Below are 24731 nucleotides of genomic sequence, written 5' to 3'. Positions count from 1 at the left end.
CGTTTGGGGGAATACAATTCTAATGCACGAGGGTTATCCGTTATAGTTTGGGAGCGGTCCCAGAGCTTGCCAAGCCCAATCTCTAAGTTCCATATTGCAAACTCTTCCGTAGTAGCTAAGTGGAATATAAGGCCACTAGCCATTGGATCGAGCCCGGACCGCAGGTCAATTATTCCATGTCGGCCACGACTTCTATCATTTGAAAGATCCTCTTCTAGCCCCCCGTGTCCCTCGTGTCCGGCTAGCTGCTAGGCCTCCAAGCTTTCACGCACCCGTCCTCGCCACCTGTATATACAACCTGCTGCTCGTCGAAGAAGCAAAAGCCTCTTACAAGTTCAGAGCCATGTGCCCTAGGCAGCCCAACCACAGTCTCCCGGTCCAGCGTCCACCCTGTCGGGCCTTTAGCCAAGTGAATCAACTGGAACATCTCGTTGCTTTGTCCAGTTAGCAGAGCATTGAGAACGCTGTTAAGTACCTAGGAACTTACTCTTGGCCGCCAACGCCCACCACGGCACCGATCCCATCCACCTTAGGCACCACGTCCGCTAGGTACCGAACCCCTCCCCCAAGAAGTTGCCGAATATCCCCGAAATCCATCGTAGCAGCGCCTTTCTCTTGATTCGTGTCGCTCCAGTCATACAGAGCTAGTTTTTCGTCGTGGGATGCTGCGTAGACCTCGGCCACGTTAAGGAAACCGGCCTTATGCACTGAACCATGGTTGAAGGTAGCCTGAACTGCTTCGTCCTCATCTATGATAGATGTATCGATAATGTTGACGAGACCGTCAGTCGAGCCAGAAAGAAGGTGCGTAGGGAACGTAGGGTGCGGTGTTAACTGAATGACGTGTTAGATTCTGAATACAGAGGGACATTAACAGTGAAGAACTTGAGTAACTCGCCTCGGTGATGTCATCAGAGTGAATTTCTGTGTATCTTGTTCGAATAGTGGAAGGAGAGCGGAGATCCCTTGTAAGAGGTCAGCAAGATGTTTCGATCAATTGTACGGGGAGTAGTGCAGGGGATGGAACTGACCAGATGAGGATGGAAGCCTGATGATCTACCAGCTCTGTGCCGGCATAGACGGTGTTTGTTGCGCTGGAGCAAGCCAAAGACAACAGGCTTGGTAGGTTTCCTAGGTATGCATATCGGTAAATATACTGCATCGTCGTCATCATATGCGAGTGCCCATCTCATCAGACTCACCTCCTAACTGCAGAGCTTTGGCGTTCCCTGGAGCCTGGCGCAAGTCCCAAACGGCCACAGTCCCATTTTCTCCTGCTGTGCAAATTATCGACTCAATTGGGCTATACACCTTGGCTGCCCTGAGATTCCCATGATCGGTGGTAACCTGTTTGATAGGGCCCTGGCTCAATCCGAGGGGGTCAAAGATACTGACAGTCTGATCTGATGCCGTTACTGCAAGGCCTGCTGCGGTGGGAAGCAGGTCTAAGACGTAAGTTTCTTGCTTAGGGTATTTGAACCCGTCTGCACAGAGCAGATTATACATGATTTGTTGTTATACGAAGACTGTTTATCAGATTTTCCTGTCTCATTGTCTGTGTAAGTCATATCAAACCCAGCTTGTTTGGAGCACTTTAAATTTTTGGACATGGAATTTGCGGTCGACGTTCATGCCAGCGTGGCAGCGCACATACTTTCTTTTAAGACTTTAGCACATCCACTTGTAGTCATAGATATCAATCCAACCTATTCCGAAGCTTAATGACTGTTAGACATCGCCCCAAAGCCGTCGAAAGATAGGTCGGCGCAATCTTGGGCTAGCGTCAGGACTGCAAGTGTGCGTGTCCGCCAGCTGCTGTCAGTTGGCTGAGTTCCCTGGAGAGGAACTAGCTAACACAGGAAGGCGGTCAGATACCGCCCCCCACATGGGTGACCTGCTCGGGTTGAGCCTGGCCTGTCAGGAGCTTTCCCGAGCTGCCGTTGTGTCGGCACATCATCAGTGGGGATAGTTGATCTGGACAGTTGGTAACTCCATCACCAAGAAGGGCAGTCTTGCTGACTGCTTCCAAAGTGTCAAGCCCATCGACAAGCTCGCCTACAAAGTACCCTCGCTACAAAACGCTCACGCAGCCATGTCATGACACTCGACCTGCGACCTCTGATTAACAATAGTTCAAGATGTGGCGCTATGTTTTGTGGCTGCTCTGTAAGCTGAGGAATCCTCCATGGTGACCGGTGATCAAAGGCTCTCACTGACACCACTATGAACAGTGCTTTTGCAGTCCATTGCCTTTACCTCCGCCAACCTACACACTGAACAACATGTTCTCGGCGGTAAATCATCGAAGGCGACTACGGGCGATTCATCTGGGGCAGAAATTATCACTGCGCAAGCAGCCGGGCAGACAGTTCGAGAGCCAGGTGCCGAACTTGTCGAATCTGCTCTAACAGAGTTGCGCAAGCTGTACAAGCCCTTACATGCCCGCGCACGCAAACCAAATGGCCTCTTCAGTGCTCTGGGGCAGTTCGTCATCACAGCCCTACCGACCTTTCGACTCACTGCTTCACCCCCTGAACAGGCAGCCGCAAGCCGTATGAGCAACGCGCTTCGACATGCGACCCAGCTTCTCGAGGAGTCGGCTAGGCTGAACAACTCAGACGCACTCTATATCCTTGCAGAGATGAACTTTTACGGAAACTATTCCCATCCACGAAACTTCAAAGCCGCTTTCGGCTACTACCATCAGCTGGCTTTGCTCAACGGTAACGCCTCGGCGATGTACATGTTAGGACTTATGTACTCGACCGGCATTGGTGGCGCAGTCGAACGGGATCAAGCTCGTGCACTCCTATACTACACTTTCGCTGCCAATAAAGGACATACACGGGCCGAGATGACGGTAGCGCACCGGCACCATGCTGGCATTGGAACACCAAAAAGCTGTGAAGTGGCTGCCAGGTACTACAAGCGAGTCGCAGACAAAGCCATTGAATGGTATCGGTCTGGCCCGCCGGGTGGGAGATCATGGATTCTCGAGGCTCATCGCATCGCCGACGATACAGGTGGGGCTTATGGCGAAGGCGCAAGTGTCGTCAGCGCAGGAGAGAACTCTGCCAGATCACACCCTGATTCCGAGGCATCGATCGAAGATATCATTGAATATTTAGATCTCATGGCCCAGAAAGGCGACTTCAAAGCTGCATTCAACTTGGGTCGTATCTACTACGAAGGGCAGAGAGGCCTGAGTAAAAACATGGCTATTGCCAGGAGGTATTTCCTTGACGTTGTCCAAAAGTATTGGAAGAAGAACCGCCCGATTGAGAACCCCAAAGGCGGTCTGGAGAGGTTTGCGGGTAAAGCTGCTGGCTACATTGGCCGCATGTATCTTCGGGGTGAAGGGGTCGAACAAAATTTCGACCGTGCCAAATTCTGGCTTGAGCGTGGTTCCTTGCTTAAGGACGCCCAATCTCAACACTTCCTGGGTTTGATGTATCTCCATGGCTATGGCGTCAAGCGGGATCTGCCTCAGGCCATCGATTACTTCAAGGCAGCTGCTAGCCTGGACTATGCAGCTGCTCAGGTACAGCTGGGCATTCTCTACTTGGACCAAGGCAACACAGAGGACCTGATTGCCGCAAACCATTATTTCGAGCTCGCCATGCGGTGGGGCCACATTGAGGCATACTATTACATGGCGGAAGTCAACATGTATGGTGTCGGCCGTGATCCTAATTGCCAGCAGGCCGTAAGTTACTACAAGATAGTTGCCGAGAGGGCTGAGCCGATTGTCTCGTCTTGGGCAGATGCAAACCTTGCCTACGAAAGCGGGAATGTTGAGCTGGCACTTCTTGAATACCTTGGGGCAGCAGAGCAAGGGTACGAGAGGGCTCAGAACAATGTTGCACACCTCCTTGATCCAGACAAGTCTCGCCTGCCCTTCCTTCACAGGCTGTTGTCTCCCACGCCGACATCACCGCTTTTGCATAACCCGACACTGGCACTGATCTACTGGACTCGCTCAGCACGTCAGAGCAACATTGATGCGTTGGTGAAGATGGGCGATTACTATCTTTACGGAATCGGTACCGAAGCCGATGTCGATAAGGCTGTGCAGTGCTATACTGGCGCTTCTGAGTATCTTCAAAGTGCCCAGGCTCTCTACAACCTAGGATGGATGCATGAACATGGTATCGGACTGGACCAGGACTATCATTTGGCCAAGCGCTACTATGATTCGGCTCTCGAGACAAATGAGGAGGCCTATCTCCCCGTAACTCTCAGTCTCTTGAAGCTGCGGGTAAAAAGCGCATGGAACACCCTGACACACGGGAGAATCAACTCTATCCAGGACGAACCAGGTAAGCAGACCATCCGCATGACGTTAAATGCTTTTTGACTGACATGTTTGGCCGACAACATAGCACCAAAAAAGGAGTGGTCCTTCCGCGAGTGGATCAACAACTTTCTCCAGAACGATGAAGGCCAGTATTACGAGGAATATTATGATGAGTACTACGACGACAGCATGCCCGGCGGAGACCCGCTTGACTTTGAGGACGGTCTAACAGAGAGCTTGGTTATTCTTGGGCTTGCGGCTGTGTTAGCGTTCCTGATCATGTATCGGAACCAAAGACAACAGCAGGTGGTTCGACAACAGCAAATGCAGGCTCAACAGCCACAACAAGGCCTTGGGCAGCAACAACAACAGGCCCAGGGTCAACAACATGGACAACAGCAGGCCCAACAACCCGCACAACATCAAGAACAACAGCAGCAAGAACTCTTCCCACAACCAGGAGATCCTCAATTTGGGCAGTGGGCTGTTGGGCATTGAGGAGGAGAGATTGCATGGGGTGTGATAGCATTCAGCAATGGCGATTAGTTTGTTGTATACAGTATCACGAGGGCCTGTGCATGAAATAATAAAGCGGCGGCGTTTCCGGGATGTATGTTTCTCGAATGACAATGACGATAAATATGTCGACGTGATTAGGAAGTGGGCTGTGTCTGTGTTTTGCACTTAGCTTTTATTGTTTTGCTCTGGGTCAAGTGATCCTAAAGTGGCACATTCAGGGCTATTTGAATTCAATACTTATTCGATATCTCTTTGTAAGAACTTGAAAAAAATGTCAGTAAAAGATCTACATCAATTTGGTGGGTTGACAGGATTTGCTCATATCGACCCTCTTTAGGCGAGGTAGGCACTTTGGTAGGTAGATGCCTTAAGTTATTGTGGTAGCTTTCTAATTTCATCTCATCTTGGCAACGCTCACGAATCACCTGCAACCTCTCAAATCAACAACCGACTTTCGTTGAGCAAAAACTTCTAGTCTCAAACCTTCAAACTTCAGCTCGACCCCTACCTTTTAATTGTCTTAACAATTTTGCATCCAGGCAGCTTCATCTGACATACAAAACGATATAATACCCACTTTTGAATGAGAAACGATGTACCATGTGCTCGCCTTGTACCCCCCAAAATAATGACGTCTACTCACACGCCCGGCGGCAACACCAAGACAAGCGACGTCCCGACTCCAACTCCCGCAGCCAAGCGCCGTCGTCTTGACCTCGATGCAGCCAGCGTAAAGCTCCGGAGGCCCTTTCGGTCGCCACTACTGAGTCGGCAGTCTCGGCAACAGGAAACCGAAAACACAACAGCTTCGCCTAGCGATGGTCAGGCTCAGAATCATTCCCAGCCAAGCGGCCCAACAGCAAGCGGTATCACGCCGCAGACTCCTGTTCAGTCACAGCGGGTTTCGACCGTGAGGGGGACAGGAGTAGGAAGCCGACCTGGAAATTTCGGCGCTGGCAGCACTTCCCAGACTACGCCCTCTTTCGCAACATCACCTGCGCCACTACCAAGTTGGTCATCTACTCCCCGACGCACTACAACACCGATACCATTATCAAGGACTAGGACAGCATCGGCAGCAGGCATTAACCAACCAAATGGGCATCTTCAGCTGCTTCAGCAGATGGAGGCCTTTAGCCGACAGCTCGCAGCCCAGCACCTACGGGCCGTGCACCAGCGATTGGAAACAGTCCGCCAAGCAAGGCAGATCGAGAATCAGGCTCGTGCATGGCAGGCACGACAGCGGAAGAAAATTGCCTCGGAAGGTCCCCAACAAGGCGATGAGAAGATGAGAAAAGAAGCGACCAATGATGGAAATGAAGAGGAAGGCGAACTCGATGTGGGTGCCGAGCTGAGGGAGTTGACAGCCAAGTGGCGGGCGGCAAGCCGGTTGGCTGCGGAGGAGCTCTACGAGCTGATCAAAGGACGGGTGGAAAGTATGGGAGGGGCGAAGGCATGGAGAGAGAGTCGGAGGTGGCAGGCACGGGGAGGAAACTGGGGATTCCGGGATAATGGTAATGACGGCGAGGCTAAGACCCGTGCTTGTGCAGTCGAAGATGATGAAGTTGGAAGATACGAGGCCTATAAGGAAGGTCAAGCAGACCAAGGGAATGAGAAGTTGGAGGATGAAGATGGTGAGGTGAGTTTGTATGGGATGGGCTGTGGTGATATGAACTGATGGGAGAGCTGGACGCTGACGGATTATACTACAGGAATTTACAATGTCGATGATGCTCAAGAGTCTGAATATAGACCCGGAGGTGCTCGGTTATGATGCAGAGGAAGGCAGGTGGCGGGATTGAAAACGTGCATGGATAGTGCCGGGAACTTTTAGGGTCACCGTCTCCGGCGATGAATCGCATGTGAGATGAACTCACTGAGCCAAGTGCTCCGGCTTCCTTTGCTCAGGAATATGTACCCACGTCTCAGCCACAGCTCGACAAATATCGCATCCAGAAAGTTGCAAATTTTTTTAAAAAAAAATTGGGGCTGCTCAGCGGATCGGTACCACTCATCATGGTCTGGCATATGGTTCGTCGACGTCAACGATGAGGTGAATGTGGATGTCGACGAGGCTCTCACCCTCTCGTATGAAAAGTGCTGGAGCGCTACTGCTGCTTATATAAGCACTCCAAACAGCTCCCCAGTTCAGCCAGCCAGCCAGTGCCGTTGGACCCTTCCTTGAGGTGGGGCCTAAATGACATAAGCCGGAGCCACCCGCTCTGCCCCACCAGCCCACTGTGTTGCCCGCTCGCCGCCGGGGACAGGTTTACAATGACTCGCGTATGATTGGCTGGTTAATAACCTCGGACTTACTTGACCCTGTCCCGACTGCCGGCTCCCGAGTCCTTTTCGACCTGTGATTTCTGTCTCAATCGACCGCCATCGTCGACGTCGCCCAAAGCCCAGAGTGCCTGAGCGTGCCCAGCGTGCCCAGCGTGCCGACTGCCTCGAGTCCCAGCGCCCGTCCGCGCCCATCAATCGAGTCGAACACCCCGCCTACGACGCCCGCCATCGACTACCGCCGCTATTGCCAACCACCGCGACATCATGGCCGCCATCCGCTCGTCGTCTGCCCTCCTGCTGGGCGCTGCTGCGTCTAGGCCGGCCCTGCGCACCGCCGTCACCTCCAGCACCGCTGCCGCTGTCCGCGGCATGGCCCAAGTCGCCGACGCCGCCCAGCAGACCGCTACGTCGAGCGAGAAGCCCCGGCTCAAGACCTTCCAGGTCTACCGCTGGAACCCGGACAAGCCGACCGAGAAGCCGCGCATGCAGAGCTACACCCTTGACCTTAACAAGACCGGCCCCATGGTTTTGGACGCCCTGCTGCGCATCAAGAACGAGCTGGACCCGACCCTGACCTTCCGCCGTAGCTGCCGTGAGGGCATTTGCGGCAGCTGTGCCATGAACATCAACGGCACCAACACCCTTGCCTGCCTGTGTATGTGCCATCCCGGAACATGAAGCTGTGGTGCCGTGGGTGTCGTAAGGAGGAGTGGTCTGGTCGCATCACATACTGACCACCTTGCTTTTCTAGGCCGGATCCCCAAGGAGGACAACAGTGATGTCAAGATCTACCCGCTGCCGCACACCTACGTCATCAAGGACCTCGTGCCCGACCTCACCCACTTCTACAAGCAGTACAAGTCCATCAAGCCCTACCTGCAGCGTGACACTCCTGCTCCTGATGTGCGTTATCCCCTTTGTTTTCAGTATATAACTCGTCCTTTTTCAAAGCAAGTAGACTGGTCAGGTTTCTAACCGAGGCATTCTCCAAAACAGGGCAAGGAGTACCGCCAGTCCAAGGAGGACCGTAAGAAGCTGGACGGCTTGTACGAGTGCATCCTGTGCGCGTGCTGCTCGACGTCTTGCCCGTCGTACTGGTGGAACTCGGAGGAGTACCTGGGTCCCGCTATTTTGCTGCAATCATACCGCTGGCTCGCCGACTCTCGTGATGAGCGCAAGGCAGAGCGCAAGGCCGCCCTCAACAACTCCATGAGCCTGTACCGCTGCCACACTATTCTTAACTGCACCCGTACCTGCCCCAAGGGTTTGAACCCCGGCCTGGCCATTGCCCAGATCAAGAAGGAGCTTGCTTTCTAAGCGGGAAACCCGAGTGTGTGTTGTGTGTGTGACGCGGGGATGTTACGCGGTTGAGGTATCTGTTGGTTGTTGAGGGGACGAATGCAATGAAGGGAGTGTATTGTTGTCTTTGGGTGGCGTACTGTTAGAATGAAAGTACAGGATTGGGTGGCATGGTGTAGGCATGGAAAGAAAAAAAAGCCTAAGCGGCACGTATCAAGGGTCCTCGGAATTGGACTTTCTTGATACATACTTCTGTAAACAGTTCCCTTGTCTCTCGTGCATGGTTGGAGTTTACTTTGTCAAAGCAACAGAATAGGACGGCTTGTTAGGTTTTCGTGCCGGTTTATGAAAGCAGGTTTTGGGTTCCCTCCGCTTGCGCTTGGGTTAGACCCAAGGTCATATATACACTCTACTACTCAGAGGCCGAATCAGATCTTGATCACGTGCTCAACACTCTACGACTATGTAAGACAGTAACTGACTCCTACCGAAAATTTGATCATGAATAAAACAACAATCTACATTCTCCCATCATCATAATCGACTTCAGTTTATTCCCGGCAGCGTCCATGATCAGCCCGGCGCAAACAACTCCTGCTGTGGCTCGCTCCGCTGACCCTTGACACCACTACCCTCCCGGCTCAACCTTCTAGTTCTGTTCCTTGACGAGCTCATACACAACCTGCACTGGAATGTAAGTCTCTATCGTCCAAGCATCCGCTGCATCATAAGGTTAGCATCATACCAGGCGATACGGTCAAGTAAGCAGGCAGAGAGACACCAAGACTCACCGCTCCTCCACTTCAATTCCCACTCGTCGCCCTCGGGGAACATCACCCAGCGGCCCTCCTTTCCCACATACTTGACGGTCCCCTCGCCGGGCGTGCCCTCGTCTAGCTCAAATGATGTCCAATCGACAGTCGTGCCCACAGGCACCGTGACGGCAGCCGGGTTTTTGAGCGGAGTGAAGTCCAGCACGCCGTTGCTGCCGATTAGGGTCAGTGTTGCGTCATTGACGGGCGATGAGGTGTGCAGCTCGGCCAGGCCGGTCGTTGGGTTGACAACAGTGTAGAAGTGCACTTCGTCCTTGACCTCGGGTGACGCGCTGACGCCCAGGGTCGAATTGTTGGTGATAGTCAGAGGGCGGTTGTGGAGGGAAGGCTCGGGGCTGACCGCGTTAGCTTGTTTGGCTGGCGCTCTCTCTACCTACTTCAGGTAGACTATAAGAAGAGATCCTTACGAGGCCAGGCGTAGGGTATAGATGGGCTGGTTGACGTTACGACACACGGGGCTGGCGAGGCCCGAGGAGGCCAGTAACACTGGGAGAAAAGCAAGTAGCTGCATGGTGACGATGATGATGGTCTTTGGGAGAAGTTTTGCACCGAGATCGTGGAAGACGTTAAGTAAAATGCAGATCCCAGTGTTGTCAAGGCCTTTTGCTGGCTGTGTTTGCTTGGGTGGTGATCTCTGCTGTCGTACAGTCCTGTCCGTGTCCGTATCGAGGAAGGAGGGGGCCGATCTTTATGCTTTTCTGAGTCCTCGCCCTCCCTCGATTCAATCACTCTTGCCTAGCTCTTCCTCAGGAGTCAGGACTCCTCTCTTCACACCATCGACCCAACATCACAGTTCGTAGGTCGCAGGTCTCACGGAGTGTCCAGTTGCTCTCGTTGTCGTCCGCCGCGTCGTCATCGTAGAGATTTTGCACCTTCCCTCCACGGAAAACGGGGAAGACAGGCTCAACTCGCGACGACATCACGGGACATAACTCTCGGTCTGCTTCCGCCGTCCTGGTCACCCCGCGTAACGGTTTGAACTGCCTGTACGCATCCGCACAATACTCTGCAATTGCTTCGCTGGAACCTCGGTCTCTCGGCTCCTGCCATGACGAAGGCTAATTGTCCAGATAGGCTGCAGAAAAGGCAGAAAAAGGCTGCAGCATATTTCCGGAGAATTGATTGACCTTTGTCCAAGGGCCACGAGATTGATTGAGCAGATGCTCGGAGGACGCTTATTTTTAGCATTCCGGCTATTCCCCTCCTCCAGACACCCGGTTCACGGCGTTATCGCCTTATCTACAGGCGCATGCCAACGCAACAGTAGTCGGCCAAGACAATTTTGATGACGATGATGATGCTGACCAGATGAACTATGTTGATTGAAGCACAGAAACGGCTGCTCGGCAACTCGGCAGATGGAAAGATGGTGCGTCACTCCTGAGTCCTTTGACTCCCTTCTGCTGTAACGCAATTTCAGGATACTGTTCCTTCTAGAACACTACGTTCCAGGTTCGGTGCGAAGATTGGCAGGCCGTGGGAGTCCTCGTCACCGGTTGGCCGCCGGAACCTTTAAGGTTAGAAACCTACCCTCTTCAATTTTTCTCATTTTTTCCACATTTGTGTCCTTCCTTTTCGACAACGGACCTCGCGGAGTCGATGCAGAACACAATCAATTAACATTTGCATCCCCAGTGCCGCGCCCAAATATCCGTCTCCAGTATGACTCTTGCGTCCGAGAGGAGCTATCGACAACCTCAAAAGTTCTGCCTACTTACCAATCGCTTTGAGTAGATTCAGTCGTACTATCCTTCAGTTTCCTGGCCGTTCCTATTCTCGCATTTCTCTGCAGCGAGGGTTCAGCCCTCGGCCAGAACTAATGAGCGGCCAGTTCAGCCCTACTAAGCATGTGGCTTGGGCTAGTTCAGTAGACAACAGTGCTTCATGACAGCAAGCCACATCCTCAACTGTTGGGTCCCCTTACCTCCTTAGGTCCGATGTTATGGGCCCAGCATGGCCAACGGCCACTGTTGTGACTTACGCTGGGCCACCTTTTTGACAGGGTGAGCGCCGCAGCATCGATGAGGGATGGCATGCCTGCATGGTTCGATAGGGTGGTAGCCGTGCCTGTCTAGGATATCGGAGACTATGCTTCCCCAGAAATGCACCCTTGCCATGCCGCCGATCCGTCTTAGCCTGTTTGTTTCCCTCCAAGTCACGACCCTATCAACGTAACCCCAGCCTTAACCTAAGCGTTCCCCCAAAAAGCAGAGCCACGATTTTCAGCGCCATCACTTCCACTGTTGCTTTGTTACTCTGAAATTCTGCGTTCTTGGTGCCAAGTGGCCATCCTTGGGTCACAGTGTGGCGTTCGACCACAGGGTTTGGGCTTTCAGGATACGAATGAGGACATGCCCCAAGCCACCCCTGCTTGCCAGTCTATATCGGGTTCATCTTCGGGACAAGAACCGAAACAAGGAATAATGTGGTCCAACTTCCAGGAATTGCGGACCAAGGTCGCGTGCTGTCCGGGCCCTTAGCGTAGTCATATTGCGCGCGCTGCTGTGGCAGAGCTGTATAAACTGGCTTTGTCAGCGCAGGGAGACACTACGAAAGAGGGCACTTCTTCTGATACTGCGGCTTTCGCACCTTCCTCTCTGGGGATTTAGCCACGCGTTACAAGGTTAACGGCTCCTACAATCCGCGTGCTACCCTTCCAGCTGTCGAGATGCGGCACTCTATGATCTTTGAGCTATCTATCTTATTTCTGGCAAGCCGAGTTGCTGCCGTTCCAGTGGCAGATCCCGGCATCAACTGCCCGCACACTATCTGCGTTGACGCTCTGAATCCCTGCGGAGTGAGATACGGCGGGTATGGTTAACCTGGGAGTCCACCTTGTTGTGATGTTCTGCCCTTGAAGGTACTTAGAAAGCAAATGTCGTTATACTAAGGCATTGGCTGTACACTAGATGCTATGATGCTTGCGACCCAAAGGCCAAACCAACTCCCCCGCCATGTCCACGCACCAGCACCAGTCCTGCCACAACATCAACGAAAAAAAATGCCTGTCGTACAAAGATTCTCACCACCGATGCGCTGACTACCGCCAGCATTAGCTCCATCTCACAACGAAGTTTAACAAGCACTGCTTGCTCCGGAAGTCCCATCATTTGTGTTGACTTCATCAATGAGTGTGGACAGATGTATGGAGGGTACGTGTTGTCCTATGCGAGGCACACGGTTTGACTCAGGGGTCAAGTGTTGACGACATTCCAAGATGTTTCCCCGACTGCAAACCCTACCCAACATTCACACCACCGCCATGCTCCAAGTCAACGGGTAGTCTTACGACCATTACGACGACTGTCAGCTATACTAGTGATACGCCTGAGACCAGCAGCGTCTGTGATACTAGCAAGACAGTCTGTCTGGATTTAGTAAATGAGTGCGGTCAAATGTATGGAGGGTAAGTAGATCCTCTTTCATTTTTGAACTATGCGGCTGGATATCAATTTGCTTTGACAGATGCTTCCCTGATTGCCAACCCTGGCCTACCTTCACAGCTCCTCCTTGCTACCCACCAACCACCACAAGCATTCGAACCACAACGTCTGCCACCATTGATCCCCCTGTGTCCTCAACTAGCACTTGCAACTGGATCTGTGCCGATTACGTTAATGAATGCGGTCAGTGGTATGGCGGGTAAGTGACTTGTGCTGCTACCAGTCACCCATCCCCTCCTTTGCAAGTGGGCGTAAAGGAATTAACCTGTGTCGCAATTAAATCAATCAAGGTGCTTCAACCATTGTGGCGGGCCCTGGCCGACCTTTACTCCTCCCCCGTGTACGTCGACCACTACGAGTGTTATCACAATCACAACAAGCATTACCAGTGAGCCATCATCCGAACCGAGCAGTACTTGTAACTGGGTCTGCGCCGACTACGTCAACGAGTGCGGCCAGTGGTACGGAGGGTACGTGACCCCTCGGGTGTCCTATCAACCTGCGAATGCAGGCGAAAAATGGCAGACTGCGATTTCTAACCCGGAGGAAGATGTTTTAACCACTGCGGTGGGCCTTGGCCAACGTTTACTGGCCCTCCGTGCACCTCGGTGCTACCGACGTCAACTACATCACCAACAACAGTTACTTCCAGTAGTACCATCACTAGTCATCGCAACACCACGACTAGTACCAAGACCTCCCCTCCACCTGCTAGCACTTCTTGAAATAGCAGATATGTCTGCGTAGATGGAATTAATGAGTGTGGTATGGCATTCGGAAAGTGCGTTGCTGATCCCCCCTTTCACTTATTTCAGTGACGTGCACTAGAATATATTCCCCCTTTTTAGGTGAATGTGTATCGGGTAATGACGCTAATCATCATGATTTCATCGCAGGTGCTTCCTCGATTGCACTCCATGGCCCAAGGTCACTCCACCTCCATGTCCGAGCGAAATGTCTTCTGCTCCTTCAGTTACTCCAATTGTGAAGATTAGGGCAATTGAAGGGGTCTGAAGAATGCGCAAGCTGAGTATTAAATGTAAAACGGGAAAGCGGCACGTGGACATGTGGTTCTCTTCGGAAACAGAAGGTGCATGTCAAAGAACGCAGCTTGATGCCAATACAAGTGAGCAGTATAATCTATAATCCATCTTCGACGTGTAAAAAGACATTACGAATCTGGTGGTTATTGAGTGTTGAAGGCAACAAGCGCATCTACTTTCTGGCACCAGATCCGAATACTGTTTGATGTCTCAGCTACTCTCCTGCGTCATTTCTTTTCGGCTATGGCATTGTACCAATCCATCGCTTGGCGCAGGAGAATCGTCGAATCGCTGCAAGGTGTTTACTCGAGATGGTTGCTGCCGATGGAGCTCAGGTATGTTTTCAGAGCCACTGGCCTGAAGGAGGGCGAGGTAGTGTGGGAAAGCAGCATCTATTAATCAACATTTTAGGCCGCAGCAAAGTGAAGGTTCCATAGTGTAGCGGTTATCACTTCGGATTCTGAGGAATTACAGAATTCCCCAAGAACATTCCGACAACCCCGGTTCGAGTCCGGGTGGGACCTTACACTTTTGCGTGGTTTTTTATTGGTCTTTCCAAGGTCGTGTTTTATTTTTGGTCCTCAAGAGGTCCAAGGTGATATTTCTCCAGGAGAATTTGTCAGGTAATATGCCTAGGTAGTTCGATGACATCAGGGTGTGGAGGGAACATTATGGTACTCCTCCTAAAGGCAGTAGCGCAACCCGCTCAGTGTCAGCAACGGGTATTGAAACGTTTTTCTGGGCATAACCCTTGGTAAAAGCTCCCATATGGATTCTGCTTAAGCGTCATATTGTTAAATTCGGCAGCGGTCCTTGCCCTGTATCATGTTATGCGACATTGATGCCTTTGTTCTGGAGTCTGTAAAGTACTTGATCAATTATCCTTTCTCCGGCTGTCAAGATTGACTAGGTGGTCATGCACACAGGTAAACCACGATCACGGCTCCCCGTCTGCCCGCTGGACAGTCATAGAGTAAAAAAAGACTTGTTGACGATGCCAGTACGCCTTTCGTTTTGTTTTGGTATCTCCGCTCCTAGCACGCGACGTTGAGGTCTATGTTTAGTCTTTGAACTACTAAACAGCTTGTACTACTGCCGCTCGGGTCGACAAGTGCCGCCCCAGGCTCTACAGAACTTGTACACTTCATGTACACACAAATGAGTCCTTTGCTGACATTTATCAACAGACAACCCCTACTCTTCGGATCGCAACCCTGTGGACGGGGTTCATTTCTTAGCAGCCATGTTGGCAAGATAGGCAACGTCGCCGATCTCTCGCAGCTTGCTACCTTTGGTCAGGACTTCTTCTTCCATTTTTTCTTGATACTTCTTCATCTTGGTGAAGAATTCTGGAATAGAAGTGCCGAGAATGCGGATGGCCAGCAGAGCAGCGTTAGTCGAATTATTGATGCCAACAGTGGCGGTTGGAATTCCACGCTGCCATAAAGTTAACTTTTATCCATGACGCATCGGGCTTGAGGATGAAAGAAGTGTTAGCAAAGACCTACCGGCATCTGTACAATGCTTAGCAGACTATCGATACCGTCCAGATGCGTTGCCTTAACTGGCACACCAATCACGGGCAGAGGAGTCTCCGACGACATCATGCCTGGCAGGTGAGCGGCGCCGCCTGCGGCAGCGATGATGACCTTGATACCGCGTGCTGCAGCCTCGTCGGCAACCTTCATCATGTAGCGCGGGGTGCGATGCGCAGACGTGATATCCAGGGCGTAAGGTACACCAAATTGCCGGAGAATATCCAACCCGGCTTTGAGCACGGGTAGGTCTGAGTCAGAACCCATTGTGACGAGCACCAGTGGTTTTTCGGACGGAACTGGTTGGGCCGCTTGTGGTTTAGCAGGCTCTTGTGTGGGACGAAGGGTTTCTGTCGTGGCTGCGAGACGGTCACGGCGGATCTGGTCGACAAGATCGATGAAGGATTTGGCTTTTGCCTCAAGGTCATGGATGCTGAGGGTGTTGGAAGTCAGGGTGATGTGACCGATCTTGCGGCCGGGCTTGGATTCCTTGTTATAAAGGTGTAGGTGAACATCCATGTCATCGTCGAAGGTAGTTCGCGCAAGATTGGCCAGCCCTAGGTGGGATGACGGGGTTGCGCCGCCAAGGATATTGAGCATGATGGCCGACCTGGCCCTAGGACTTAGTTGCTTGGGGACTGGCAGGTCCAACACGGCGTGAATCTGAGCCTTGTATTGGGACATCTGCGGGACTGCTTCAATGGTGTAGTGGCCAGAATTATGAGGGCGAGGTGCCACCTCGTTGACCATGAGAGAGCCTAGGAAGAAGGATGTCAGCCTCAGAATGACAACATGCGAAAGAAGTGCAAGCCGTCTCACCATCCTCAAGAACGAACATCTCGACAGCAAACACTCCTCTGCCCCAAAGGGTGCTGACGACCTCGGTGGCAAGTTTCCTTGCGTTTTCGCAAACCTCCTCCGATATATCCCTCGGAGGCATGAAGACCTTGGTGCAAATACTGTCTTCGTGGATGGTCTCAACAGCAGGATACGGCACACAGGCTTTGAGGTTGCCCCTGTCGTCCTCGGTCCTGATAACCATGACGGCGATCTCCTTGATAAAAGGAGCCCACTTCTCAGCATACAGGCTCAGGCCCTTGAGGGCGTTGATTGCCGCCTCAAAATCAGCCTCGCTATTGACGCGATAGTTCCCGCGGCCGTCATAGCTACCCTTCCTCGCCTTCACCATGAAAGGGAAGCCAAACCGTGCGGCAGCATCCTTCAGTGAAGCCAGTGCCGCAGCGCCGCCGTCAATGGCCACTTGATCCGCGATCGGAATCTTCTTATCGCTGTTGCGGTAATGCTCCTTCTGGAGATACTTGTCCTGTATCAGGCGGATGGTACGCCAGGAAGGGTGAATAGGTGGCCGATGAAGAGAGCCATCAGGGAGAGTGACGCCGTTCTTGTCGATATCCTCGAGAACCTCGGTCTCGACATGCTCAATTTCCACAGAGAGAAAGTCTGACTTTATCGCAAGCTCACGGATACGCTCGGGGTCCTTGAACGAGCCGGTAACATGGCGATACGTGTTGTGAGCCTGCTTGGCGGGAGCATTCTCGGCGTCGAGGATGGCGATGTCGACACCGAGAGGGTTGGCCGCCTCACATAGCATACGACCAAGCTGCCCACCACCTAGCAGGCCGATGACGGGATTTCTGCTCTCGGCCATTGTAGCTTATCTTGTTGCGCGTTTCTTTCGCGGGCTCTGATAAATGGCAGATTGGCGTTGTTGCCGTGCTGTCAATTGTTTCGCGAGATCTGCGACCGTCAAAATGAGACTATGTCAATTCATGTGCCCCACGATGGCTCATTGCCCCTCCATGCCCCGCCATGCCCCTAGTCCATGTTCAGGGGGTCTGTCTAGGTTGCAGCACTGAAGTGGGTGTTTTTTTCAACCAATTAGCGTTGGTATTGAGAACTTTTCAGAGGGTGGGCAGGACCCCCAAATGCGGGGAAACCCTCTGAAAAGGCCGTTCACCACTCACCTGTGAATGAACCTCTCATGGGGTCCTGAGAGATTCGTTCCTTATTGCTGCGTACTGATGCTTCACCCTGACTCAGATCTTGAAGTCTAATGGCTTCTATCTTAGATTTCCTGTTAATTCCAAGAGAGTAGACTTTCCATGATTTGTCTATGAAATATGCTTGAGCCGTCACTTCTTGAGGTCATCCAGTGAGCATTTCACCTTAGTTCTTGCAACATCGTCATCTCGCTCACTGTTTACTTATTATGACAGCCCTCTTAAGCTCTTCGACATTGCAAGACATGAGAAAAGACTATTGTATGCGTCAGCGCCAATGGTGCGCTATAGCAAGGTATGACCAAGCTAACCTCATGCCCTTATGGTGAATAAAGTCTGCCTCTGACCTTTACTTTCAGCTTGCTTTCCGTCAGACCGTCTATGAGTATGGCACCGACCTTTGCTGGACTCCCATGATTCTGGCAAAGGAATTTAATAGGAGCCAGCTAGCAAGAGACAGTGGTTCGTGTCCACTTTAAGCATGGCCTTGAAACATCACTAACCTCGACAGACTTCACGATATCCACATGCGGTCCCCAGCCCCCTACGATTGTTCAGTTTGGTGCAAACGTACCCCAGGAACTTGCGCGTGCTTCATCCCTCGTAGTTCCATTTTGCAATGGCATCGACCTCAACTGCGGCTGCCCACAGTCTTGGGCTTGCGCAGAGACTCTTGGAGCAGCGCTAATGGAGAAGCGGGAACTCGTCCGCGACATGGTCATCGCAACCCGCTACCAGTTGCTCCAGGACGGCTGGGCCGTTGGGAAAGAGGCTGATATCGACAACCCCAAGGGCAGGAGTGTGAGCGTCAAGATCAGAGTTCACAAAGATCTGCGAAAGACCATCGACTGGATCACTACGGTCTTGGGCCACCCGCAGGATCGGAACATTGACTTTCTCACCATTCATCCACGCACGCGTTGGACGCCGTCGAGCACTCCTATTAACCTCGAAGCTCTTGAGATTTTGACATCTACCTTTGGCACACAGGTGCCGATTCTCCTGTCAGGCGACGTCTTCGCGCTCAACTCCCTCCCATTTACCACTCCTCTGCACACGACCAACGCTCCCACGTTCACAACTTCTGATCCTTCAGTCCCCGACGCGCCCTCTCCTAGCCCTCTCCTCAAACACATTCCGCATCTCTCTGGGCTGATGTCGGCCCGCGCTCTTCTCGCCAACCCAGCTCTGTATGCAGGGTATGATCACTGTCCTTGGTCGGCAGTGGAGACTTTCTTGAATAAAGTTGTCAAGGCCCCTCTTCCCTTTCCTCTGGTCCTGCATCATGTGAATGAGATGTGTGGTCCTGGGATGGGTTCGAACAAGACAGCCCTGCTAACCAGAGGCGAAAGAAGCGAAATGATGAATAAGTGTGGGAATATGGTAGACTTGATAGACTTCTTGGATGAAAAGAGGAAGGGAGATGGAGGGATCAGGAGAGATTAGTCACATAGTCGTATGGCGGTGTCGGAGAAGTACCATGGGTTCGAGGTTGAAACGGATAGACTGAAGTAACGGCGTTGCCGGTTAAGAGCTAGATGGATTTATATACCCCGGGATACACATGAAGGTTTTGATGTCATATGTCACCAAGGGTTCGATATTCCATTCTCAGTTGAAGTCTCTCTTCCTATTAGTAATTGTAGCTGTCAGAGCGCCGGGTTTAAAACGGGCATTTCTTGTCTCCTCAGGACACACACGGTTTTGGGAAATTCGCTCCCAAATGTTCGGACCTGAGGGACCGAGGACTGGGCCATTTCCTGTAAAAGGCAACGGAGGGAAGGGAGAAGTGAGAGTAAGATTGGGTATGAATACAAGTTTCTGGGCCAATAAAGAGGGACCCTTGAGGATATTGATATGAGACGACGCCTAACTTCCGACCTCTTGACCTTCCAAGCAAGACCGTAACCCCTTACCGAGAGCCCATACTCCATCGTAAATGCCGCATACAGCCCAACTCCAAACCGTAACATCCCGTAAAACAACCCCTCCATGGTAAAACAAAATAGGATAGCTAATGTAAGCGGGCAAGGAATATAGACAAATGCCGTTTAAGAACCCTTAATTTCCCCCTCATCCTCGTCATCTGACATGCCTTCTTCGACCTTTTGCTTCTTGACATTTCTCGCCTCGTCGGTGACATCATGTTCGACGGACCTCTTGATGCTGGGTGATACCAAGCCGCCATTATTGTTTCTATCGTTGTGGTGCACCGATATATCATTCGCTGCTGCCTTAAGAGCCGCGTCTGAATCGCCAGCTTCGGCACTCACTGCTGCAGCAGCCGCTTCTTCGCCACGCTTCTCGTTCTCAATGTTGCCGCCAGCGCTAGCGCCAGAATCACCCTCCATAGCAGGCCTGCTGCCATTAACCGATGTCTTTCTAGGACTTTGTGTCCCCGCGCGGCCGTCGCTCGGTGTAACAGTGCCGTTCCGGCTGCTAGCGGCGGCTGATGAGTCGAGATCGAGTTGGCTGAGGCCGCTGAGGTTTGCGAGGTCGCCACGGCGTCGGGTGCTCTCCAGGTCAAACTTCGGGGAACCGGGAACCTTCGCATCCTGCTTACGCAAGGGGTTCTCCTTGTAAAAATCGGTAAGAACACGTACGGCGCGGATGGTGTTCGTCTCGTTGGCACGCAGGTGCTGCCACCAGGGCTGGCCATCGATATCGTCAATGGGAATGTGGGTGACGGATGAGGCAAAGAAAAGGGCGGCGATGGCGATCTCGCGTGCCGGGAGGAGAAGGGGAAGAACGGTCAGGCAGGCGTCATTGCAGAAGGCCCAGGCTGCGTCGCGCAAGGGTCGGTTCTCCAACAGATGAAGGTCGCGGAAGAACTCCCACATGCGGATGTAGGGATTCTCGATCATCAAGTCGAAAGTAAGGATCTCGAGCATAAGTTCTTCGTAGGCAAGGATACTGTCGCGCCATCGCCAATATTCTTTATTCTGCTCATCGACTTCAAGTCGAGGGTTCTTTTGCGCTACTCTAACCACAGCGATGATCAGGTCTTTGGTCTTGCGGCAGTTCTCTTCAGTCTTATTGGCCAGGAAGAGCGATGTCGCGGCAATGTTCTGGAGTGAGGAGGCATTGTTAGCCAAAAAAAGAACCTCGAATTTCGGGGGAAAAGGTGGCTTCTTTACGTAGTGGTGGACTCCGCCCTTCTCTTCAACCATGCTAAATCTCATGAAAAAGCGATGAAAGAAAACACCCGCCACCCACAGTGTAACCTGCGGGAGCTCCAGCAATATGCCGGCTTGGTAGATGAAGTTGACGCCTTTAGCACGGCGCAACCTCTCCTCGGCAGGCGACAGGCCATCGATGATGCTCGGAGTGCTCACCACCTCATCGGCCGTGAAAAACCACTGGTTCGGCCGCGGCTGCGATGCGCGTTGTGGACTGGCCTGCACTGGCTGTGCTGGCGACGGCATGCTTCTGCGCGACTGTGGCCGCGGCGGCGATGTCCGGGAAGTGTGAGTCGGCGGAGAGGGCACGGCAGGCGGCACGTCGCGTCGCCTGGACGGGGACTTGGATTGCCGGTCCGCGATAGTCGGCGGGGGCTTTGGCGGTAGAGACGGGAGCTGGTATGTTTCTCGGGGGGGCTGGTAGGCTTCCTTTGGAGGCTGATATGCTTCTCTGGGCGGCTGGTAGCCCTCTCGCTGGGGCCGGTATCTGTCGATGGTCGACATGGCGAGCGATGGTTCCTATGCGTGGCTCCAGTTATATGAAGCCCGGTCTGCTGCCGCTGTGGTGGTTGCAATCGCAAATGCGAATTGAGAAGGGTTGCAAATACAGGGAGCCAAGAGATATGAAATGACTGAGACGATGAGGAGAATAGGCTAGGTATCTACCTAGGTAGGCAAGGTAGTTGACGTTCGTTCGAAGAGCCCCGTCTCGGCATGTCCAGCGAGTCTAGCCTTTATCGTCCTTTATCGCCACGCCTTTGGCGTGGTGGTCTGTGCGTTTCACAGCGCAAACTTGCTTGGATATAAGCAGGAATCCATCAGAAGGGTATTGCCAAGCAAGATATGGCTATTGTCTCATGCACTCTTAATAGACTTGGATCTGTAGTTCTCATCCAGCAGCACGAGTACGCATCATAAATCCTACAACAGCGATGCAGCCAAGATGGAGCCGCATGCAACTTTGGGGTATCTGATTGCCGGGGGTTCTTCTACAGCGGTGTATGCGTAAATCCCATATATCCGTAAGGTACTTACTCAGTACCGTACTCAAGGCACACACCTAAGTGCATGATCCATCCGCGATCAGTCAGTCGCCGTACATGCCCGCCGAGTCGTTGCGACCCCATAGCTTAACTGTCCGATCGTGTCCGCCACTGACAATCCACCTCCCATCCATACTCACATCCGCACTGGCCACTGGACCCGTATGCCCAGCTAGTGATTGAACGAGGGCCCAGTCGTCGGCCGAAAATATGTTGACCTTGTGGTCAAATCCAGCCGACACGATGAAGGTGCCTGACTTCTTCGGTATCTGATTTCCCCTCTCATCTTCGCCCGGCGGCGTGCCCAGCAGTGGATCATCAAGGCCCTTAAACCACCTCACGTCTGCTACCGTGCTTGTGTGCGCACCAATGCCTCCCGTCCGCTGTACTTTGCGTACATCCCAGCACTTAATCCACCCATCTGCCGATGCTGTCAGTACCCGGTGCCCATCGGCACCCCAATCAAGCCCATAGATGGGTTTGATGTGACCATCTGTGTGCCCGTCCAGGATCATGACTGTCCGCCCAGATCGAAGGTCCCAGATACGACCAATGCTGTCCAGACCTGCACTCGCCAGGAGCGATCCATCTGTATTGAAGGCCACCGCGTACACGCCGCGCGAATGCCCTTCTTGAAGCAGCAGCTCTGTGGTTGTCTCCACGTCCCACAGCCGCCACGACGTGTCCTCGGACGCGGATGCCACATACCGTCCCGACGGATGGAACTCGACACGGCATACGCGCTGTGCGTGTCCGGATAACGTGGCCAAGGGCGTGTCCTTGGTGAGAGACCAGAGCAGGACATTGCCCTCGGCGCCGCCTGACGCGAGGTTGACTGTATCTTCGGAAATGTTGCTTTCTGGTAGAGTGGCACCGGGCATCCAGGAAAGGCCGCTGATCTTGTTGACATGGCCTCGCAACGTCTGCCTGTGCTCAAGGGAGGGAATGTCGATCAATTTAACTTGCCCACCCCAGTTTCCCGTTGCCACCATCTTGCCGTTGGGAGATATCCTGACCATGCTGACATGACGGTCGCCTGCTGCTTGACTTCCCTGCAACTCGAAGCCCTGAAGCCTCTCTTTAATTTCTTTGCGGAACTTGACATGCGTGCGTAGCGGGATCGAGGCCTCCTTCTTCTGGAACTCGATGCGCCTTTTCGCCCGTGGGATTGAGTACTGGGCAATGTTGATGCGGGCTTGAAGCAACTCCTCCGAGCCTCTCGAGTAAAACTCCTCCTCCTGCTCGTCGGCTTCCTCCTCCTCCTCTTTCTGGGCATCCTTCATCTCCACATCTGCCCCCTCCTGGCTTCCCTCTTTTTGTGCCTTCTGCAGCTGCTCTGTCAGAAGCTCTCGTAGTCTGTCGCGCCTGTCTGCCGGGCCCTCGCCGAAAAGCGTTATGGGCTCTCCGAGCTCGCGGAGCTTGGCCCGCACCTGCTCATCCTTGGTAGGCACGGCAATGCTGGCCGCTAGCCTCTTACGTTCGAACTGGGAGAGCAGTGCCGAGGCCTTTTCGGCAGGAATACCTGCTGCCGTAGCGGGAATCTCGTAATCATGATCGATGGCTAGTTCCAGCGTTAGTCAATCCGCCACGGCTTTGGAACCAAGCGGTCATACTCACGGATATTGTCCAAAGTGACGCCGCCCCGATCCTGGAGAAGTCGTCAACCAGGTAGTTAGTATGGGCTTCAAGCATCAAAGATTATGTGCAATGAGAGTTTCAATGCGCACCTCCATCTCTGCATCCTCTACATACGCCTTGCGCGCCGGGTGCATCATTGTTGCGGTGTTGATGGCGGCTGTTGATTCAGAGCTCCAATGCCGCTGATAAAGTTGCTTCTGGCTCAAGCTTGCATATCATCGCGTCCACGACCGCGACCGTTGTTCACTTGGTGGGGGCTTTAAAGTGTTTCACGGCGTAATCCGTAATCTGTATGTAATGTCCTTGTTTCTTACGGTAAGCGATGTCATGCAATAACGGACAAACACGAAGCACCCAATCCGTCAGGTACCTTCATCGGAGATAGTTTGCAAGTGGACACCGAACCCTAACCCGATTCCAGTGGGGAATTTGAACCCGTTCCTGCTGCGAGAACACAGCGCGGATCACCACTGTCTTGGGCACGCAGCTCATCATTCACCAGTTGAGAGATTGTTATGACACCTTTAGACCGCATAGGCTACTCTTGGGCCGCAATGATACTCAGGGTCTGATCAGATATGTGTACCTTGCATCCACGTGTGGCCTGCGGATTGGTGTCAAGCTGCAGGCAGCTTCTGCGAGGCTGTTGGCTGTCATTGGCCGCCCTACTTGCTCTCCGTTTTCAGCTGCCCACGGGCCAGCAGGAGTCGGGCACACGCAAGCCAGCTCAGCCATTTCAGTGGCCGGGCTCGGGCTCGTCGGTGTGACCGGCTGCCTGGAAAGTACGCAAGGGAACTGGAATTTCTCAAAGTAAGGCTGGTTCCTTTTTGGAGACTCAGCCGTTAAGCAGCGTAGGAGATTCCATCATAACAGATGGAAAGTGTGATATCTCGGAAGAATGTGACTGTAGTGTACCTCGTCAGGTTCATCTCAAGTTTTTACTTGGCATGGGCAGGAATCTCGATAATCATGACAATCAGGGGGCATGGAAGAGCTGCATGGAACCCCTGCCTTAGCCGCGCTTCCCCAGATCTGTGCCGTAAAACTGGCTGCCACAGCCAATGGGACGACAACATCAGGGCTGAGATCTGGACCATGCCACGACTGCATGACCCGAAAAGGAGGACGAAATTTTTTCAAGATCGTTTTTGGCTGGAACCCAGCCACGGGGCAGGTTGGTGACCCTGGCGCCGCATGTGAAGCAGCCAACCATAAAGTGAAAACCAAGCCGCCGCAATGCTGTTCTCGTCACCTCCCTCCCTCCCTCTCTCCCTCTGAAAAGTGAACACTGTCTGAGCTCACGTTCACACCCATTACGCTTATAATCCGAGCAGCATTCAATGCAGGTCATATCCAGCATACAAGACAACTCCACAGCCTTCTTCAAGTACCAGATGCGTGTGATTCCGCGCCACAACGGACTGAGTAGCAACACTGAAAAGCGCGCTGACGCGGGACGCCGTCGGGGCAAGGCAAAAGTCTGAACGCGAGCGCCCGATTAGTCCCTTTGTCTGGCAATCTCGTCCCAGTTCCAACACGCACCAGCTCAGAGCGGGACCATTTGGGGCTAGTTTTTTTTTTTTTTTTTTTTTTTT

The 24731-nt window shown here is 52.8% G+C and overlaps 9 protein-coding genes and 1 non-coding gene across 10 annotated transcripts; 5 read left to right on the top strand and 5 right to left on the bottom strand.

Moving 5' to 3' along the window:
• Positions 1 to 241: 241 nt before the first annotated feature.
• On the bottom strand, positions 242 to 1506 carry CTHT_0054880 (WD40 repeat-containing protein; the record flags this gene model as incomplete). The annotated part of the gene is made up of 4 exons (XM_006695758.1): positions 242 to 434; positions 488 to 834; positions 1061 to 1131; positions 1203 to 1506. 4 exons carry the CDS (start codon positions 1504 to 1506, stop codon positions 242 to 244), a joined length of 915 nt encoding a protein of 304 aa, XP_006695821.1.
• A 632-nt stretch (positions 1507 to 2138) lies between these two features.
• Positions 2139 to 4795, top strand: CTHT_0054870 (ubiquitin-protein ligase-like protein; the record flags this gene model as incomplete). Its single annotated transcript, XM_006695757.1, has 3 exons — positions 2139 to 2166; positions 2232 to 4319; positions 4383 to 4795. The coding sequence occupies 3 exons, from the start codon at positions 2139 to 2141 to the stop codon at positions 4793 to 4795; spliced, it is 2529 nt and encodes an 842-aa protein (XP_006695820.1).
• Positions 4796 to 5444: 649 nt separating this feature from the next.
• On the top strand, positions 5445 to 6618 carry CTHT_0054860 (putative meiosis protein; the record flags this gene model as incomplete). Its single annotated transcript, XM_006695756.1, has 2 exons — positions 5445 to 6455; positions 6529 to 6618. The coding sequence occupies 2 exons, from the start codon at positions 5445 to 5447 to the stop codon at positions 6616 to 6618; spliced, it is 1101 nt and encodes a 366-aa protein (XP_006695819.1).
• A 748-nt stretch (positions 6619 to 7366) lies between these two features.
• CTHT_0054850 (succinate dehydrogenase-like protein) lies at positions 7367 to 8419 on the top strand (the record flags this gene model as incomplete). Its single annotated transcript, XM_006695755.1, has 3 exons — positions 7367 to 7757; positions 7854 to 8005; positions 8099 to 8419. The coding sequence occupies 3 exons, from the start codon at positions 7367 to 7369 to the stop codon at positions 8417 to 8419; spliced, it is 864 nt and encodes a 287-aa protein (XP_006695818.1).
• A 631-nt stretch (positions 8420 to 9050) lies between these two features.
• CTHT_0054840 (uncharacterized protein) lies at positions 9051 to 9745 on the bottom strand (the record flags this gene model as incomplete). Its single annotated transcript, XM_006695754.1, has 3 exons — positions 9051 to 9121; positions 9193 to 9569; positions 9642 to 9745. The coding sequence occupies 3 exons, from the start codon at positions 9743 to 9745 to the stop codon at positions 9051 to 9053; spliced, it is 552 nt and encodes a 183-aa protein (XP_006695817.1).
• A 4402-nt stretch (positions 9746 to 14147) lies between these two features.
• CTHT_0054830 lies at positions 14148 to 14244 on the top strand. The gene is made up of 2 exons: positions 14148 to 14186; positions 14208 to 14244. It is a non-coding gene; the product is annotated as a tRNA-Gln (tRNA).
• Positions 14245 to 14947: 703 nt separating this feature from the next.
• Positions 14948 to 16924, bottom strand: CTHT_0054820 (phosphoribosylaminoimidazole carboxylase-like protein; the record flags this gene model as incomplete). Its single annotated transcript, XM_006695753.1, has 3 exons — positions 14948 to 15157; positions 15229 to 16013; positions 16075 to 16924. The coding sequence occupies 3 exons, from the start codon at positions 16922 to 16924 to the stop codon at positions 14948 to 14950; spliced, it is 1845 nt and encodes a 614-aa protein (XP_006695816.1).
• A 472-nt stretch (positions 16925 to 17396) lies between these two features.
• On the top strand, positions 17397 to 18791 carry CTHT_0054810 (uncharacterized protein; the record flags this gene model as incomplete). The annotated part of the gene is made up of 5 exons (XM_006695752.1): positions 17397 to 17428; positions 17493 to 17571; positions 17636 to 17738; positions 17788 to 18466; positions 18731 to 18791. The coding sequence occupies 5 exons, from the start codon at positions 17397 to 17399 to the stop codon at positions 18789 to 18791; spliced, it is 954 nt and encodes a 317-aa protein (XP_006695815.1).
• A 536-nt stretch (positions 18792 to 19327) lies between these two features.
• On the bottom strand, positions 19328 to 20959 carry CTHT_0054800 (uncharacterized protein; the record flags this gene model as incomplete). The annotated part of the gene is made up of 1 exon (XM_006695751.1): positions 19328 to 20959. The coding sequence occupies one exon, from the start codon at positions 20957 to 20959 to the stop codon at positions 19328 to 19330; it is 1632 nt and encodes a 543-aa protein (XP_006695814.1).
• A 583-nt stretch (positions 20960 to 21542) lies between these two features.
• Positions 21543 to 23273, bottom strand: CTHT_0054790 (uncharacterized protein; the record flags this gene model as incomplete). Its single annotated transcript, XM_006695750.1, has 3 exons — positions 21543 to 23059; positions 23116 to 23146; positions 23226 to 23273. 3 exons carry the CDS (start codon positions 23271 to 23273, stop codon positions 21543 to 21545), a joined length of 1596 nt encoding a protein of 531 aa, XP_006695813.1.
• Between the last annotated feature and the right edge of the window lie 1458 nt (positions 23274 to 24731).

The sequence above is a fragment of the Thermochaetoides thermophila genome (assembly GCF_000221225.1).
Source record: "Thermochaetoides thermophila DSM 1495 unplaced genomic scaffold scf7180000011820, whole genome shotgun sequence".
NCBI lineage: Eukaryota > Fungi > Ascomycota > Sordariomycetes > Sordariales > Chaetomiaceae > Thermochaetoides > Thermochaetoides thermophila.
The sequence above is the reverse complement of the archived record's forward strand: the minus strand, read 5'-3'. Positions and strand labels throughout refer to the sequence as shown.